General features: G+C 35.7%; 1 protein-coding gene across 5 annotated transcripts in view; it reads left to right on the top strand.

Moving 5' to 3' along the window:
* LOC139441936 (CSC1-like protein 2) overlaps positions 1–13,315 on the top strand; it is an 82,881-nt gene extending 69,566 nt beyond the window's left edge. For 4 of the 5 annotated variants that reach the window (XM_071222686.1, XM_071222682.1, XM_071222683.1 and 1 more), the window contains 17 exons: positions 259–367; positions 1,355–1,428; positions 2,115–2,195; positions 2,680–2,791; positions 3,371–3,504; positions 3,971–4,096; positions 4,861–5,014; positions 5,311–5,417; positions 6,363–6,449; positions 7,468–7,524; positions 7,740–7,902; positions 8,054–8,159; positions 8,452–8,619; positions 9,230–9,345; positions 10,979–11,014; positions 12,195–12,239; positions 12,982–13,315. In XM_071222686.1, the coding sequence (XP_071078787.1) occupies positions 259–367; positions 1,355–1,428; positions 2,115–2,195; positions 2,680–2,791; positions 3,371–3,504; positions 3,971–4,096; positions 4,861–5,014; positions 5,311–5,417; positions 6,363–6,449; positions 7,468–7,524; positions 7,740–7,902; positions 8,054–8,159; positions 8,452–8,619; positions 9,230–9,345; positions 10,979–11,014; positions 12,195–12,239; positions 12,982–13,119 (1,813 nt within the window). In that variant the 3' untranslated portion in view covers positions 13,120–13,315. The remainder of the gene's footprint in view (positions 1–258; positions 368–1,354; positions 1,429–2,114; positions 2,196–2,679; positions 2,792–3,370; positions 3,505–3,970; positions 4,097–4,860; positions 5,015–5,310; positions 5,418–6,362; positions 6,450–7,467; positions 7,525–7,739; positions 7,903–8,053; positions 8,160–8,451; positions 8,620–9,229; positions 9,346–10,978; positions 11,015–12,194; positions 12,240–12,981) is intronic. The other variant, XM_071222685.1, reaches the window with a different exon arrangement.
* The last annotated feature ends 6,878 nt before the right edge of the window (positions 13,316–20,193 follow it).

Genomic DNA, 20,193 nt, shown 5'->3' with positions numbered 1-20,193 from the left:
CTGCTCCTCAATATTAGTGTTACCTGTATTGACCTTGTCCTTCAACTTGCCCCTGCTGTGGGTGTACCTGCTCAGCAATATTAGTGTTACCTGTATTGACCTTGTCCTTCAGCTCGCCCATCAGCTTGCCCCTACTGTGGGTGTACCTGTTCAGCAATATTAGTGTCACCTGTATTGACCTTGTCCTTCAACTTGCCCCTACTATGGGTGTACCTGCTCAGCAATATTAGTGTTACCTGTATTGACCTTGCCCTTCAGCTCGCCCCTACTGTGGGTACATGCCCTGCTGGCCGTCATCTACCTGCTGCTGGTTGTCTTCATGCTCAGACACTTCTCTGTCAACCTGGAGTTTGATGAGGATGAACAAGTGAGTAACCTCAAACAAAATTGTCATCTTCACAGCCAGTTCTTTTGTAAGCTTTATATGCTGGGAATGGGTTGGTGAGTGAATGTTATTTTATTCAGCAGTCCGCATTATTCCAACTGTAAATCAGCTGCCTGTAAATAATCTAATTTGGACCATGCAAACAATGACATGTGGACACACAATAGGCCACGTCGTAGAGCCTCACCACCCAATCCAATGTAGTCCTCTACTCCTTACAAGCACTAGCTTACAAGGGACCTATTCTAACCCTGGTCAACATAGACCTTACACAGAATTGTAACACTTCAAGTGCAAGATCAGATTTACAAATGTCATTTCTTATTTTATGTTTCAGACGTCTATTTAATATGTAAAATTAAGGATTTCCATGTGTCATTGATTTCTGTGTCCTGTGCAAATAATTCAGGTGTTAAACAAATGAGCTATTTCATTCGTGGATGTTGGCTGAAAATAGACTCATCTGACATGACCCAATCTCATTAAAATCAGATCTTAGTTCTAACTATCGCTAAACAAAGATCTGAGGATATCCCGAACGTCAGAATGACCTTTGCGAACTTTGACCAACCAATGAAGTGACTAAGTAATAAGAAGTAGATATTAGCCAATCTGAAAGCAGCTTACTCGAGCTTTACAGAACTAGTTTCAAACTGGTGACTTCTCCAGACTTCTCTGTAAAAAATATTTTGACATTCAAAATAGGGAAAATTGAGCAAAATAAAATTTGAAATGTCTATAAGAGATGGCAAGATCGTATAGCAGTACTTCTTTCATTTCAAATGTTTATACAAAATGAAGCGATAGATGGACGATTATTTGGACAGAATCAGTTATACTGCCCGTAACTGTCATATAAATGCTGTGTGGCTGATGCACTATTTTCAACATGTTGATATCACATATTGGATAAACGTAAGATGTATGATGCTTGTTTCAAAATAATAAAGTATGGCGTATCTTCCACAGGTGTCCCGTACACTGATGATTTCCAACATCCCCCCCAACAAATGCTTCGCAAATATCATGAAGCAGCATTTCAGGTAGGACGCCACATCAGAGGAGACTATCTGGCATTCTTCTTTCATATATATCTTGAAAGTGTTAGAATAGGCCATACAGAGTTATCTCCCTTTGTCAGCTCCTTCGTCAGATGTGATTGGTCAGCAAGAGACCCTGTCTAAGCATTGATAAATGTAAACAAATTAAGTTATTCAAGTGTGGAGGTGGCATTTGGAGAGTTGAAGACTAACCTAGTTTCTAAGTTTACATTAATTTTATTCATGAAAGTATGTTTTTAAAGGTGCTTGTGCCTGACACTACATGGGATTGTTTGCATTGGATTTGTTTTAGAGTTTTGGAAACTATCAGTGAATGTTTCAGATTTGCTAAGTTACAGTACAATATTATGAGTTGTATATATATATATGTAGTAAAATGTGAAAATTAAATTGGCATATTTCAGATCCCTAAATCCAATATGTTTCATTTCCATTTGGAGAATGAAAGCAATCACAATGTCACTACTGTGTCTATTGCTGAAAGGCTGAGCCCACAATAACTGAAACTATATGCTAAAAGTCAGATGAAAGTTATGTCTCTGATCAACTATTTGTAATACATGTAGTTACCTATCAGTTAGTTTTCATGTTGGTATGCATTGGCTAGACCAACACGTCTGCTAGTCAGTGTAGTGATACCTCCCTCTCTCCCTGCCGGTGTGTTCCAGAGATGCGTATCCCGAAGTGGCTGTGGTTGATGTGTCGTTTGCCTACAACATCTCTTCCCTCATCACCATGGACAAGTCAAAGTGAGGCTCCTTACACTTCCAGGCTGTGGATCAGAATTTGACAGATTATTTCAAAGCAGTGATGCTAACACCAGTTTACCTCAGGACATATTGTGTCCCATTTAAGGCACCTATCTGGCAGACTACGTGTTTAAACAAATCTGAAGATTGTATTAAAATATTTCAAGTTTTTCTTATAAGCCATGTTTTTCCTATACCTAAATTGCTTATCTTTGGTAATCAAGTATGAGATCATTGCATTATACTTCTCTCAGTGCATAACTAATCACAATTAACCTCATCAGCATTGTGACATATCAGTGAGTTAGTGAGTTTGATTTTACGCCGCTTTTAGCAATAATCCAGCAATATCACGGCGGGGGACACCAGAAATGGGCTTCACACATTGTACCCATGTCTGGAATCGAACCTGGGTCTTTGACATATCAACAGATACTACAGCTGATATCTGGGTATCTAATACTGTGGTTGACATCATTCACAGGCAACTTGCAGCAGAGGCAAAGGTCTTCTCGGAAGCGGAATTGAAGAAGACAAGTACACGCCCGTTAATGAGGCCTCACATGTGTGGAGTGCTGTGCTGTTGTTGTAAACAGGTAGGGTTCAGCACCACTGAACACTGATTATGCAGTGATGCATAACCATGTGTAGGTTAGTCTGTACTATAGTACCTGAACCTCTAAATGCTTCATCAGTGAATTAATACATCCATAACTATGTTTTATATCATATGTGCAGCTGAAAAATATATTTCAGTTAACCGTTAAAATATATTGAAGTCACTTCTCATAAATATGTGGACAATAGTACCTTCAGACTGCTTATTTAGTCATTTACACTGAAAAAAATATACACAATACATAATCAGGGATATCGTTCAGCCTATTCATGCAACACAAGGCCCACCCATGCTACACAACCAATCAGAAAACAGTAGTCCATTTGTAGGCATGGCCCATTTCCTTTTGGTTTATGGAGACATAAATGCTAAAGAAAGTAGGTTGGGTAGCCAATCAAATGCCACAGAAACATTTGCAATTTATTGATTTGGCTTTGCCCATTGTTTTACGAGTATAATGAACATGATTGAATGTACTGTACCTCCATCGGTGTAACTGTAACATGAGTATTTAGTCAGCCCCAGTTCCATGGTCATTCTGTTGTGGCCGCTCCAGGTTGATGCCATTGACTACTACACTGATGAGGAGCGGAGACTCACAGACAAGTGTGACTCGGAAAAGGCTCTAGCCTACCAGATACCTCTCGGGATAGCCTTCATCTCCTTCCAGCAGGATCACATGGCAGAGAAGTGAGTATCATGTGCCAGACAACCAACTCAACAGCAGTCATTAGCACTAAAAACAGTTCTTTGAAAGAGCGTGTTTTACCAAGTTATCGAAAACTGTTGATTAAACTTTCTTCTTACAAAAATTGTTTTGAAACCAGTGCATATACATTGAGGTTGTTATCACTTATGATGTTTTTGTCAATGTCGTGAGAGAAAAATGAAAACAGTTCTGAAAACAGTTCTTTTAAAAAGCATGTTTTACCAAGTTCTTGAAAACTGTTGATTAACTTTCTTCTTGCAAAAATAGTTTTAAAACCAGTGCATACACATAGAGGTTGCTATCACTTATGTTTGTGTCAATGTCATGAGGGAAAATGATCAAATGGAAAGGGACATATATTGTTGTGAATATTATGTTCTGTGAACAATGGGTTTATTGGTGGTTGGCACTGTTCCTGAAGGCTGATGCATGTTGTGTGTATTGCAGGATCCGCGCTGATTTCCGTGCCAACTGCAAGGGGTCACATAACCCCCAAACATCCAGTGTGTACTGGGAACTCAATGTTCATGACTGGCAGGTCAAATTTGCTCCTGCGCCGGAAAATATTTACTGGTGAGATTTAGGCTTAAAATACTAAAAGTCTTGGTTCGCAGGCACTGTCCGCATCAACATTAAGTTCGCTGCATGTTTTGTTTTTGTTTCCATTTTTAAAAAAGCAAAAAAATCCTTAAATATTCCAAGTCCAACAGAGTCAAATACTGTATTCCAGTATTTTACTCATCAAGAAATGTAGGGAGGCCCTTTCCCAGGTTGATTGTACACAACTGTTTAATTGGTTACACAATTGTTTATTTGGATACATACTAGTTTGAACAACAACAAAAACCACCACCTGCCTACACCCCCGCCCGCTCTATGTTTTCAAGTGCCATTGCCTGAAAACCAATTCTTAAATTTTTTAAAGTATTTTAGAAACAAATTTAAAAGTAAATCATAACTTGAAATGCACCTCCCTATGAAGATGACCACTAATATCAAGGTTTGATGTTTAAAGAAAATAAGAGCAATTGATCAAGCAGGGTTAGTGGCCATTCATGTCTTATATCCCTCTGACATTTTGAAAATTCTTCAAGACCTAGGCTAGTAGAGATGCTGATTTTAAGTCATTGTGACAAAGTTGACAATTTGTTGCAAAAAAATCCAGCTTTAAAATTTAACCAGCATGTAATTTTATGTACAAAAACAATTCAATCTTCATCTTCAGCAATAAGATAACATAATGATTACATCATCAATCATAACATAAATTCAACATATATTAAGGTGTTGTAATCCATATTCCTGGTAGATCATAAGTTGCTGTCTGAATATTTCAGGGAGAACCTGTCTATTGCCCCGTGGCAGTGGTGGCTGCGAGCTATCCTCATCAACACCATCCTTGTCTTCTTGCTCTTCTTCCTCACCACGCCAGCTATCCTTGTCAATGTCATGGATCAGTTCAACTACCAGAAAGCATTTGAAGATCTACATGTATGTATCCTGTATCATTAACTGAATTTTTCAGCTGATTTTAAAGTGTGACTTTAGCATTTTGAAAATGGAAATTCAATGTTACTTTCTGGATATTAAAGCATCACGCAATGAACAATGACCCATTTAGACTATTTTCATCATCAAAAACTAGCTTCATCAACTTCTTTGCATGTAACATTATTTGTAATGTAATAGTACCGTTCTTTGCATATATTTTAAATGGCATATATTTCAACAGATCCCTTTATCCACCTGGGACATGGACCCATCATTAACTGTTGTCTTTGTTCCAGAGTCCCTTGTTGGTGCAGTTCTTTCCCACCATGCTGCTGCTGCTGTTCTCGTCACTGCTGCCCAGTCTTGTCTACTGCTCTGACCAGTATCTTGGACACTGGACAAAGTAAGTCAATTTTGTATGTTCAGTCTTTTGGTCCATCGCAAGCAGTCCACACATTTGTCCACAGTAAGTTGGCTCTAGTTTTCCATGTATATTATCCCCCTGGCAAGGGTAATATTGCGACTATTCTTGCTGTAATTATTTCGTTGCTGGAGTTTAACTTACAATCTGTTCAAACAATGAAATTGTTGTGAGTTGAGATAACAGGATTAGGTGCCTATTAGGACATCATTTGCCAAATGACATTGACCAATTTTGGATATGCTAACTGTCAGCCAATCTTATTAAAATCAGATTTTAATTCTCGCTTCAGCTAAACAAAGATCTGAGAACACCCCATTACGGGTCACATTAGACCGACCTTGCCCGACCAATGGAATGACTGACAAGAAGTCAACATTAGCCAATCAGATGGCAGCTTTCACATGCCTTACGGCACTAATTTCAAATAGACGACTACGCTTCGAAACATACTTTGACAAATTCTCGAGTAAAAATATGAAACCTGAGTAAAAGAACATTCTGGAATGGCTAATAGACTAGTCTAGATTGTATGGATTCAGTTGTGAAGCCCGTAACTATCTTTCGGAATAACCTGTGTATTGTTTTTGAGGTTGCATGATTAGAAATCACATTCAGACTGTCACTTTCATGATCTGGTAAGCGACGCTCTGATTGGTCGGATGGATGGTCGTTCTGACGTGACCCCTATTTGGATGTCCTCCAATCTTTGTTTAGTGGCAGCGATATCTAAGATCTGATTTTAATGAGATTGACTGTCAGCTAGAATAATATATTGATTTGGGAACATTTCCAGTGTGGTAGCCATGTGAGAACACATAGTTTGTAACTTCACTTCTAAAGTTAAATGTTGACACAGGAACAGAACTAGTATGTCATCTGTTCATGACATTAACATTAACGTGCAATGTGTGCATGTAATTTCAGGACATCAGAGCACCATGCAGTGATGAGGAAAACCTTTATCTTCTTGCTGTTGATGGTTCTTATTCTCCCATCTCTTGGACTCACCAGGTACTGCTGAACTATACACACGAGATAATTTGTAGTTAGTTGGACACAAAGGTAGTGCAAGTGTTTACCCTTCAGAATGTTTCCATATTTATAGATTATTTATAATATGAACATGATGAATGTTTATGACTCTATTTGTTTGCTGTTTAACACCACACTCAGACAGTATTCCAGATATATGATGGTGGTCTGTAAATAATCGAGTCTGAACCAGACAGTCCAGTGATAGACATCATGAGAACTGAGCCACCCAATTGGGATACAATGACCTGCATCAACCAAGTCAACCACCCTTCCAATTTAGTCTCCTCTTACGACAAGCATAGGTTGCAAGGGACCTATATTCTTACCCTCAATCCCCACTATGATTAAGCTCAGTGCATTACATAGTTTGTAAGAGGTGATTTGAATGGGAACTCAGGACATACAGCTTCAGTGTATGGAAGGAAATATGATGAATGACCATAACTTGTCACCTGATTGATGTAGTTTGTCTATTCCAGATTTACACTGGTAGACTGCTAGGATTTTGTTATGTGGCAGAGGTGGCGGTCGGGTAGCCTACTGGTTAAAGTGTTCCCTTGTCACGCCGAAGACCCGGGATCGATTCCCAACATGGGTACAATGTGTGAAGTCCATTTCTGGTGTGCCCCGCCGTGATATTGCTGGAATATTGCTAAAAGCGACGTAAAACCATAAAACCATACTAACTTATGTGGCAGACACAATTTGAAAGATCTTTCAACACTGTTTTTAGTTTTACACATGGGTACATGCTGTAGCATCCTGTATTCCTGTGAGAGTAGTAGTAGTAATCAGTATGTGAAGATTGTGACACTGAAGAGTGTGTGTAAATAGTGCTATATTGAATTTAGAATAGAACTTGATAAACCATGGTAAACGGGTCACTTCCTACATATCTTTGAAATGTAACATTCCGACTATAAAACATATCTTTATAATTGTTCATTTTCTTGATAATGAAATATGTTGAAGAGAAAATAATGGTTTTTTTCAGTGCCAAGGCATTTTTTGAGTGGGCCTTGACAGGAAGGAATCAGACAATGAGATGGGAGTAAGTATGACTCATTTAGAATGCAATACTGTGATAAACTAACATTTACCAGTAATATACACCTAAAAGCTATTATGTTATAAATGCACAGAAATGTATGTTTCATATTCCTCATTATGATTTGTTGTCTGATATACTTGTTAGGAATTGATAAAACAGTATTGCACAGTCATTTCTTGGAAAACGGTCTTTAACATGATTGTTACTTGTTTCAGATGCATATTTCTTGCGGGCAATGGTGCTTTCTTTGTCAACTATGTGACAACAGCAGGATTTATTGGCACTGCCCTAGATCTCATCCGATTCTCTGAGCTGTTCATGTATGTGATCAAATTATGCCTGGCTCGATCAGCTGCTGAGAAGTCTGCTGTTAGGAAGGTAGGCTCAATGTACAGTACCATCTACAACATTTCCATTCATTTTGAAGTGTATTGAAATTGTTATTAACTTAGTCACTTTTTGGAATTTGTACAGACTAAAGGTTTATATTTTCACATGAATAATTGATTTTGTTGTTGTGGTTTTCCAGAATGTGTTATGGGACTTCCAATTTGGGTGCCAGTATGCATGGATGCTGTGTATATTTGCCATCACCATTGCATACAGTATACCATGTCCTCTTGTCACTCCTTTTGGTAAGATGTTTAAATTTGTCAATCATTTTCCCCTTGTGTATACTTGAACTATGTCTAATTCATTTTAAGCTCAATTATATATATTATAATGTTTCTGTCGCATTCAAATTAATTGTTACATACTTCAGATATTGATGTTTTATACCGGTAGTTAACATAACATTGTGAGCATAACAATAAGTCAAAGAACCTTCAGGTTATGAGTTGTCAAGAGGCAGTAGCCTCATGTTATTTGGTTGTTTGATTGTCATGTTTGTTCAGCTTGTGAAGTTCTCTGTTTGTCATGTTGCAGGTTTAGTTTATCTGAGCTTCAAGCACCTGGTAGATAGATACAACATATATTTTGCCTACAAACCTTCTAAAATCAACAAGCACATACATGCCTCAGCTATAAACTTTGTGGTCATATCGGTCATCCTGCTGCAAGTTAACATCGTCTTCTTCACTGGGCTTCGAGCAGGTATGACTAGTCTTAGTAGTAACATGATACACCAAAGAAAGAAATTATAATGATAACAATTAATAACAATTATACATTTATAAAGTACTTATTTCCAGTTGATCATAACTGCTCAGAAGCTCTTTGGAGCAATGAATTGTGAATAAAAATTAAAGGAATGTAATACAGTGTATCATAAAAAGGTGAGTTCAGTTTTGCAAGAATTTGGACATCTTTGTTTGCACATCAGTAGTAACAGGCTTTCAATAGGTGATAAGTATCCTAATGTCATTTATCTGAAATATGGATTGATGCCTCTGTAAGATGATAATGATGATAATATCATGTACTCAGCGCTTGTTTTTCAGACATATCATGTTTTTGGTTCACTTAACAAGTAATTCCAGTGACAGATGTTCTAATGAATTTTTTTAAATACAAAGTTTATGACGTGTTACTTTTTACAACTGATTCTTTTCAGGAGGATTTGATAAAGATGTTCTATTGACATGAAGTGAAAATCATTTATTGGTAAAGGTAGCCTTACCAAATGTATTTCCGAGATACAATCTCATTAAAAGTTCTCACTGCCGAGATACTGTAGTCACTTTAAATCTTTCCTTTTTTACAGGCTACACAAGTCCTGTGTTCATCTTCTCCTGTGTGGCCTTATTCATCACTCTTCTTGTGTTCAGTGGCAGAATCGGCTTCGGCTGGTTCAAACACCTCAGTCCCATCAAATACAGGGTGAGCAACACACTCATATCGCTTGTAATTCAGCCTCTGGGATTATCTCCGACAGAGCTTTCCTCAATAACTATACAGCAGAATACGGCCAATGTGATCTATTCTCTATTCTTGAAGAGTTATTTTTCATTACTGAGTATGGTACTGAAAATGATAAATCATCATATCAAGAATGGTCATTGTTTGACCTGATGTTTCCATTGGTATGTCAACAGAATAACTTTTTCAAGTAAAACCCTGATAAGAGAAGTTAATGGTGGTGCTTTCAGTATAACTCAATAGCCATGTAGCCTAGAGCCGGTGGCGGGTGTTCCATGGTGAATGTGGAAATGGTTATAACACAAAATGGTCATCAATATTCATATATGCTGTTGTAATTATTAATGTTGCTATTGATACTAGTGGCAAAAATCCATCATGAACAACTGGTGTTCAATAATTCTTTTGTTAATTGTGAAGACATTTTGATTGTATCTGAAGAGAGATTTCACACGTCTCTCTAATATTGTTTCGCTGCATGTATTTACTTCAGATTTCTTTGATGTTTATAGCCATTGTTTGTAATCAAAACTTGATAGTAGACTTATTATTTTCAATAGCATTGTGTTTATGTTTAGCCTTTTGGTCTGCTTTGTAGAAATATAACTCTTTGGTATATGGTGGAGAGTCTGTTGTAAGATTTGTTTCTCATCTGTGTGTTACTTAGCTAACCCCATTTCACCCTTCACCTGCTTCTACCCAGACAGCTCGCTTCCACAGTCTCCTGTAGAAACTTGTACAAGAGAACTTCTTTCTGTCGGGGTCTTTGTAGTCTGTGATTTACTTTACAAACAGTATATCCAGTAGTATGTAGCATACAATGTACTTGACATGCCTACCAGTTATTTACAAAATTTAATGTGTATGAATTGTTCACTTGTCCTTAAATTATCATTTCTTTAAACAAGTTAATTTCAGTTCCTGATTCTGGATGCTACTATGTTAATTTACAGAACATGCTAATGCCAGTTTGATATGAAAAGCCAATAGAGAAAAAGGGTGGACTAGAACTTGTGAGATAGTAGCCAGTTTTATAACAACAGTGAATGAAGAAAATAAGTGCATGAGGAAATATCAGTTTAGATTTTGTGCATGACATGTATTGTCAATGTATTTCCTTTCACTACAATGCTAGAAATGGAGAAAATTACCACTTGGTCATGGTTTGGATTTGTAAAAACCCACTTCTTTTATGAAAGAGTGTAAACTAGTTGAAATATTTAAGCCTATTACAATTTTCTATTAAATGCTATAAGCAAGATTAGGTGTATTCATTCGCATCATCTGTTACAAATTTCTGAAAAGAACCTGACATGTGTATTATAAATGTACAAAGACACAAAGTCTCCTTCACATGCATTAACAAGATCTACAACACAAAGTATTGGGAAAGCAAATACAAATAGCAAAACATTTTGCCTGAATTCAAAACAATAGGTAAGAAATATGGATATATATTACCTTGCTAGCGTAAGCTCCCTGCTGTATGCTTGGTGTAACCTGGTGGTTGGTGTATGTGCATGTTAGTCAGATGTTGACAGTCGTACTACTCACTCACATCTATGACTATTTATTTTTGCCACTCGTTGGACAGACTGGCTTAGATGGGCCTGATTTCTCTGAGTACCAGGTTGGTGATGTTTACATTGTTTTGGTTGTGGAGGTGGATCACCAAAATGTCAGTGCAGAAATTGTTGTATGTACCTACAAATGTAACGACTGACCGTGCAGAATATCCTTTGTATGGGACTATTTCTTGTTTTTTCACAACTGTGATACCTGTATTTTCCTCTACCTACACAGGTTCTACATATGTTCAAGGTCAAGGTGTTTTAATCTGATGAATTTGGTAGGGTGTTACAGATTGGTTTGGAACATGTGTGCAAGAATGGTCATGATTATATACATCTTTAGGTTCTAATGACGTGAAATATTCCAACTGTTCTCCATGTTACCATACCCTGTTCAGGGATTTATCTAGATCTGATAAGAGGCTGATATTCCGCCCCAGGTCTGCAGCAAATGTCACTAAAAATTCCAAAATTGGATAACAGTACCAAATTAAAGGACAAATCTTTAATGCTTAGTTTAACATTATTGCATTGAATGCACTGTTAAACTACCTCAGAAATTAACAGGACAATAACAACTTTTATTACAAAATCCCAATTTTGAATTTAATAACAGCCTGCAGAGCCACTTTGTTTGGAATCCTAGATAAAATCCCTTCTATTTCCTTCAATCCTCCAATAACATTAACTTCAACTTGTATCCTTTGTACATACATCCATTTACAGATAGGACCTTGTTTTGCCTCTGTTGATAATGCTTTCATATTATCATGATTACCTGTTTATAGGTTTACAACCAAGTTTCCTTCAATAACATTAACTCCTGTATGTACCTGTTCTGCACACATTTATTAATAGGACCTTGTCATGCCACTATTGATGATGTTTTCATAGCATGTTAAATGCTGTCACAAATAATGTTTTTACTGTATAAGATATAACATTATTCCTGACAGAATAATCAGCACAATTGTCTTCTCTCGTTTGTTAATGCGGTTCTAAAGTTTCTCTTAGTTTAATGTCACTGCATGTTTTGCAAACTGTCAGTCACTTCTAAAACTGACAGAACACATGCATGACAAGTGAAATGCACAACTTTGAACTGACCCTCACAAAATATTAACTTTTCTTTCAAATAACAACACCGGAAGGTTCGGTGAATAAGTACATATATAATATCTTCTACCATTCAATCTCTTTAAACTGATTAACTATGAGGAAAAACATTGGATATTTCAGCACTTTGCAACAGATGACCCAACAACAGGTGACGGAGCCCCTAAGGTATGTGTATTGTGACAAATCTTGACTGGAAGATTGGGATGTTGCTTGTCAATGAGGTCATTTATGCCAGTGGCTCAGGACATTTACTTGGGATAGGTAATGCATAGTTTCTTGTAAGTTGTTTTTTTCTGCACATACTGGATCTACTAATATGGTGTTGAAAGCTCTTAAAAATAGGTTTATTAATGTAATTGACTATCAAAACCATTATGAATTGTAATGCATTGCAAGATTATCTCGTATACATTATTGCAAGATGAGACTTTAATTGTTCTCTGAACACATTGGGGAGTATTAGTTGGTATAAAAACATTCCTAAAATTGTTTCATAGGACGAGATCACAAACAAATTCAAACAATATTATCAAAGTGAACTGAGCACAAAGAGCAAGTGAGGAAAGCTGTTGGGATGCAAGCTTAGGGAGTACACACAAAATTGTGACATTGTGACACCATGATCAATGAATGAAGCTGGTTGGATTAACTGGTTTACAAAATATGATTTATGATTCTAAAAAGATAGCAAAATGTTTTATAAAAATGTATGACAAATTATGTATTTCTAGAAGGATTTGCAAAAAAAGAAAGACTATAGAAGAAATATTGAAGATCATTATTTTGTTTGGTTTTGAACTTGATTCTTACAAATAATTTGTTTTTAAAATATCAAAAATGACAAGGCGACAAAAATCTCATTAGCAGTTGATAACAATCATATTTACACTGAAACAACTTCTTGCAGCCATTTGTTGCTGGTGTGCTGCTGGAGAGAGAGGAGGGTAATGAGAACAGTTCCAGGACAGCAGCGTCCTATGGAGCGATGGATAGACCCGTGGACACCGACAACTCCATCAATCGAGAGGAGCCACAGGAGGACTGACGTCAATCAACAGCTGTCATGGCATAAGGAAATGTGTGTGCAAGCTATAAGGCATGGATTCCAGTAATGGTTGAAGTGATACAGTGTTTTGTTCAAGAACTATGTGCTTGTACTGTTTGAAACAGGAAACTGATTAGGAACACTGCAATCCATTTAAGTCTTTAACATAACAGTGTATATATAGGTATCAGCTATAATTGAAATTGCCCTTAATTATGAGTTTCATGATGTTTCCCACATCATTATATCTAAGACATTAAGGATGGCTGTAAATATGATGGAGCAGTGTGCAAAATATAGCTTGAACATCACATGGTTCTTCTGATAACCCTAATGTTAAAAGTTTTTTTTGCAAATTGAGGGGTCACCCTTTATTTTTAACACAGTTGAAGGATGATAGTAATTTCATTGTTTAGAGACATAAGTGATATCAGTGCAAATGATGAAATATGATTATTGGCAAAAATGTGAAAAATCATATTGTATAACATGAAGGGGCAACAGAAGGGAAATCATAGGATTGTCACATGAATAAACCAACATTTTGTTATATGGGATGAGAAGTAAGAAAAAGGTTCATGATTCTGAACCATGAGACACTGAGGGTGGTTTAATGCTATGATAGCTTTGACAAGCTATGCAACTTTGGAAATGTATACAAAACAGTAGCTAGACTCTAGCGTAGGATTTACCTGATCCACGCACTATTACTGATCATAGAGGGAAATCCAAAAGTGAAATGTCTCAGTATATACACACACAGACACTGAATAGATATATCAACATTTTATATTCTTTCAGTTTTTCTGAAATAAAGACCAATATGCTCACATCTCACGTGAGGATTTTTCACTTATTTCAGTATGGTCATTATGTTGATGCTGTGTAGAAATGTGCTCAAACTGAGATTCTTGATAATCAAACAGATTTAGCAAGAGTTCTCTTTGTGAAAAACATTTCACATTGTTAGCTTTCATATGTTAGAGTATAGTTATTTTTCAAGCTGATCAAATGGAAACATAGATGTAGTTGATTACATAGTTCAAAATAAGAAATTTGGCAACATTGGGAAAAGATTGAAGCTTCATTAACATAATATAACAGCGTGATAATTTAATAACTATCAGAAATATGATATGAGTTTGTTGAATACATGTATATAAGAAGTCTTCTGTGTATATATTACAATGTGGAGCTGTGAAACATAAATGGCGTTGGTACTTACACACATTTGAGAGAAACCTAATGTGATGGCCTGATGGTTTATTATGACAACCATCATTCATGTGACAAGGAGGACTTTGTTGTTCAATCAGCTTGAAAATAATGTATCTAATAGTAATATTTTGTTACATGTTGCAATACCCTTTGAGCAAAGTATGCTTTCTCCCGCCATCTATCTATTTACATGTCAATTGAAATAATGACCAACAATCTTAGGTTTCCATGCATGCTTTGCTGTACAAACCCAACACAAAATATTCAATACTTTAAATTTTCACGTTTAAAGTGTTTATTACTGTTGCCAGAGTTATTGTGTTTCTAGAATTTCTCATTGAATCAAATGGATATTTACGTGACATCAGGTCTCAATGATCCAAAGGTTGTGTCTGATCATTTGCATCCCCACCAAAGGAAATTCATCAGATGCATCATGTGATGCTCTTTAAGGTCAGGAATACATCTGTCTAAATCATGGTTTTGATGGTCTTTAAGGTCAGGAATACATCTGTCTAAATCATGGTTTTGATGGTCTTTATTTCATACCATCATACTGATAATAATGTTGTGTTTTTATCATTTCATAATTGTCTTTTGTCAGTATGGAGTAACAAGATACAACATACATTTAGTTACAAAACATTCAGTGGCCATGCTTATGCTTCCATTTGATAGTATTTTGAAGTAATAGTTCTGGTTTGTAATCCTGTTTTTCTGTATCAGCTAAAATTCATTTTAAAAAATTATTTGTGTGGATGATGTAAATGTGCTCCTGCTGAGAACTTGACAAAACATTCATTTATGCTATCATAGCAAATATACATTATTCAAAATTAGCTTTGGTATTGAGAATTCTTAAAACACCTGTATTTCAAATATGGCTGTTATTGATAGACTGAAATAGCAACACATCAAAATGGGAATGACAATACAGAGATGATTACTTACCTGTACCTACTTTCTAAACAGTAACCCACTTTCATTAAAATATTTGGTATTATGTCAATAATGGTATAATAACATGGGATGACTAACAAATATGGTGAGAATTAATGATTGTGGTTGAAATTAAGCATGAAAGTGTAAGGGTCCTTGTCTTAACCCTAATGTTAAGACTTAAACATATCCAGGGTCTATCAAATACTATAGAAGCAAACCTTAAGAACACTCAGGATCCCACTTAATTTTGAACAATGGATGATAACATATTACAATAAAGTAATTGCAGTCTATAACGAAATTGTTCACTAACTTAGTAGTATTGTGTCCTTGTAATATAGTCTCAAAGATATCATTAATTGATGTATCAATGAATCGCAGTATTTTTCAGATGCGATGTCAGCAGTGACATTTCCAATCATGATAGCTGGTCCCTATGTAAATTTTGTATGCACTCTCATTATAAAATCATCCTGACAAATGGTCTGATGTACTGATGGAATTTTTCATACCTCTATTAAGAATCTTGCAGTTTCATTGGTTAATTTGTACATGACAAAACAATACATTTAAATGTAGACACCAAAATCATGTGACTGACTCTGACCTCGAATACGGACTCGTCACATGATCAGAATTGACCAGTCACATGATGAATATTGAATCGTGTGCTAGAAAACAAGATGGCGTCTGGTTCAACATTTCACGGTCCACAGCTAAGTTACTGTAATGAAAGAGAGGACGGTTTACAGATTTCTTAAACTTTAAAGTGAATTTTGGTATGACTAAATGAATGGTTACTCTTGACAAGGTAAATATGCAAAACAAGGACCCTTGGACCCGACACCTTTGTGGGTTTCACCGGACCACCTCGGGTCCTTATTTTTTCGCATATTGACCTCGTCAAGTGTAATTATTTGCATTATGTGACGCTGCTGATGTTTGCTGGGTTTGATGTTCTTAACATGAAACACATTAGTTTTATGTGATGTACGTATGCATATTATGGTTTGTGTGCAATAGATTTATTATTGTGATTTAGTAATGATTAACAGTGGTGTAAATAATCAAAGACTATAACCAGAGACCATATAATAATCTATTATATGGTCTCTGCTATAACTTATCAATATCTGAGATTCAACATGATGATAATCTTGCGTTTTCAACTGTGATAGTATGTTGTAGACATTCATGATATAGTGGGTATGTATTTATTATTTTTTATCAGGTTTTTTTGTGGATTCTGATAGTTCATACTACATTAATGCAGATATATTTGTTCAAAAGATTACGAGAAAGTAAGTATTTGACAAGGATACTTTATAATCCTCTGATTATAATAATGTACCCCATAGTACATGATAGTTATTAACATGTTCTGACAACACTTAATTTTGTTTAATGAAGATAGTGGGTCTAATAAGTCACAAGATGTGATTTCGTTTTAGATAACTTCAACTGTTAGCTACTATTCACTCTACAAGTGTATCAAACTCACCTGAGCTATCCAGCAAAGGGGAAATAATGGATTTGCTTTGTGTTTGTTGTAACTTTTCATATTATGTGATACCTTGTGATGATAGGCTGTTCATTATGAATGTTTGTTTAAGACATTTGAATTTGATTTTCAATGAAATCACCTATATTCTTCAATATTGATCAAGCGATCTTTGATCATAGTGGAAATGTATTTACTGTATTTAGTGTCCAAATGCCCTTTAGACATGATGTACAATACACCATAGCCGAGCTGGATGACATTCACAGTATCTAACTAAACATGAAGCAGAATGAAGCAAGATGAGCTACAGAGACCTTGGCTCTATTTTTCCTTTCTTGCCACCCTAAGTGCAATTCTTTACAATAGACACAATATAGTATATGGTTGTTACAATAATGACTGAACAGAATTATAAAATGTGAGATTTTCAGCTTATCAAAATTGAGTTGATTACGAACCAGATTATTTCATTCAAATGAAGTTTTAAATCAAATCATTATTGTGAATACTGTTTTGAATTACTTGATAAAGTAAATGATAGTAATTCAAGCTGGGAAGTAAACAAATTGAACTATAAATATGCATTCTTTAGTATTATCTGATTGATATGATAAATTGCTATCTTCATATTTGTTGCAAAAGCAACTCTTTTTTTATTTTAGTATCAGTGGACATTGGAACAGTCATTTCCTAAAATAAATTCTTATCAAAAGATTATTCTAGTGTTTCAAAACATTGTTGGAGCTTTCAAAGAGTTACCAATGCATATATTTTGTATCTTTTAGTTATCTATTATCGATACAATTTCCATGATGTTATGATCAACTGCATGCATTATTGTTTTGAAATTAATTCCTAGGATGTTTTCATCATTTATAGTAGTGTATGAAATTCAGTGAAGTTATTTTTATTGTATACTTGTGAATTGTAAAACTTTTTATTGTAATGATGTCTACATTTTGAAGTTTGTTTATATTTATTTGTTTTGGTGTTAATTGTTTCACTTGAAATTAATAAATCTATCTTCCATGTAAATGTTTGTTGTTGTGATCTTGCAGCGTTAATCGGAATGCTCAAAATAAGTCAAGGAACACACATTACTGTCACCAGAAGTGACAATATGAGCAACCAGGTGTGTTCAATTACTGGTGTCATATTACTGGTACTCCTTTTCAACTCAACTGAGTATCAAGTCAGCTTATGTCATAGAGCCCTGGACCGTCTGTCTCCTCTGAAACTGCAATGCTTATTGGTCTGAAACTTGGTATGAGTGATCCCAGTTATGATGTCTCTAAAACAGAATTCCAATCCAATTATTAAGCATGTTGGCCATATTGAAAATGTCATTTGGGATATTATGATTCTAAGTCCTTGGACCTTCACTCATCCCAATGTTCTCGTGTTTAAGACATTTTTGGCATTTCTGAAACAACAAAGCCTATGGAGAAGAAATTGTGTATGAATGATCCCAAAGAGGATTTCATCAATCAATCTGATTTTGTAACACATGGCACCCATTATTTCTTCATAATCCAGGTGAGCTTCAGAGCTCTATTTTTTGTTAATCTCTATGAGGTAAATGGTTGGTGATTGACTATTGATATATCATAAGTTTGAGTGTTCTTGACATTTTATCACCAAGAATGATATGAGATACAGGCTGACAAACACACAAAATCACAAATCTTTTAAACTGATTTTACTATCAATCACTGATTTTAAACAGTTTGTTCTTGCTGATTAATCATCAAGAATAACTGTGCGCAAATAAATTGTTTGTTTTTTTAAGAAATGTGCAGAAACACAACATTACCTAATATTATTTCTTGTACACTGCACTGAACAAAAATATCAGAATTTCATACATTATGTATAAGATATACATTTTCTCAGAGGTTATCTGTATGCAGTATATTAATTAGTGCCATACAACATACAAAATATACCAATGTTCAGTGATAGAAATTAGACATGAAAGTCATAGGGTCCTTGTCTTTCTATAATGATAGAAGTAAAAGATGTAAGGATATAAGGGGTCCCTAGATTCTATTATTATAGATGCAGACCATAAGGACACCAGCACACCCTTTATTTCAAACACTGAATGTTGAATTGCTTAAACAAGCCTATTTTAGTAGTCCCCAAAGAATTGTTTCAGGTGTACCACTGTTTCTCATATGATATATACCAGTATCTGTGAGTGAGTGAGTTAACACTCTTTTACAAAGAAGACAGCAATATTCTAACTGTGTCATGACAGCCTGTAAGTAATTAAATCTTGGACAGGCAAACCAGTTGTTGGTAGCTTGAGAAATAAGCTGATGCAGTCAGCACACACAATTACACAATCAGGCAGGTAACATTGGGTATACAGATTAAATTTTAATCAACAGTTAGGAAAATGCATGGGTTACTTAACACATATTATATCCTCATATGATCACAGGGTGTGGCTGGAAGCCACTGGGGAAAATATCTTTTTGTGTATGTCTAACCTACCATAGAAATTGCATCAGAATCCTACATCATTTAACTTGGTCCTATTTTCATCAATAAGACAACAGATTCTCTAATTGTTAAAACAGCAGATTTCTGTCACTGATAGTGTGGAAAACTTCCAAACTTAAGACTGTGCTTCTCTTCCTATGTATACCAAACAAACTTAACCGGCTTAAAGATCTATGAATTGACACAATACAAATAATTTAAATACAGTTGGTATGGCTATATATGTCCATATATGGAGTTGGTATGGTTTTACGCCGCTTTTAGCAATATTCCAGCAATATCACGGCTGGGGACACCAGAAATGGGCTTCACACATTGTACCCATGTCAGGAATCAAAACTGGGTCATCGGTGTGATGAGCGAAGGCTTTAACCACTTGGCTACCCGACCACTCCCCCCATATATATATGGAGAAGTTGAAAATATTACAATATACTTAATTTGAGAGTATATTAGTGGATTAACATTGGGCAGGTGGAATTCAGACTGTTTCTCCAGATACATCAGAACACCAGAAGAGACACTAAGGAAGCCCAACAAGCATTATTCTATGAGTGACGCTTTCTTCCATTAGAGACTTGACCAACGTGTGTGTTATGACTTACATTATTCTGCTTCTAATAAAAATGCCTCAACCCACATGACTGAACTGTTATTCCTATCGGTGCTACTAACACTCATCAGTGCTTCCTGACGCCGTTCAATCTAGTTTTGTGACATTACTTGGATGTTATAACTCATTTGATTCAGTTTTTAATTCTCATATGTATATATTTAACATTATCATCTTCACTCATCATTCATTTTATACTTTATCACTTTGGGGGCTCTCGGTTTTTTACCTCGTTTTGGGCTTTGCAAGCCAATCATTCTGTAAACTATCATTATATGGCTTGCGGACC

This window comes from Haliotis cracherodii, unplaced genomic scaffold, assembly GCF_022045235.1.
Source record: "Haliotis cracherodii isolate W230 unplaced genomic scaffold, xgHalCrac1.p SCAF_5, whole genome shotgun sequence".
In the NCBI taxonomy this organism is placed as follows: Eukaryota; Metazoa; Mollusca; class Gastropoda; order Lepetellida; family Haliotidae; genus Haliotis; species Haliotis cracherodii.
This window is presented reverse-complemented; position numbering and strand designations above follow the sequence as displayed.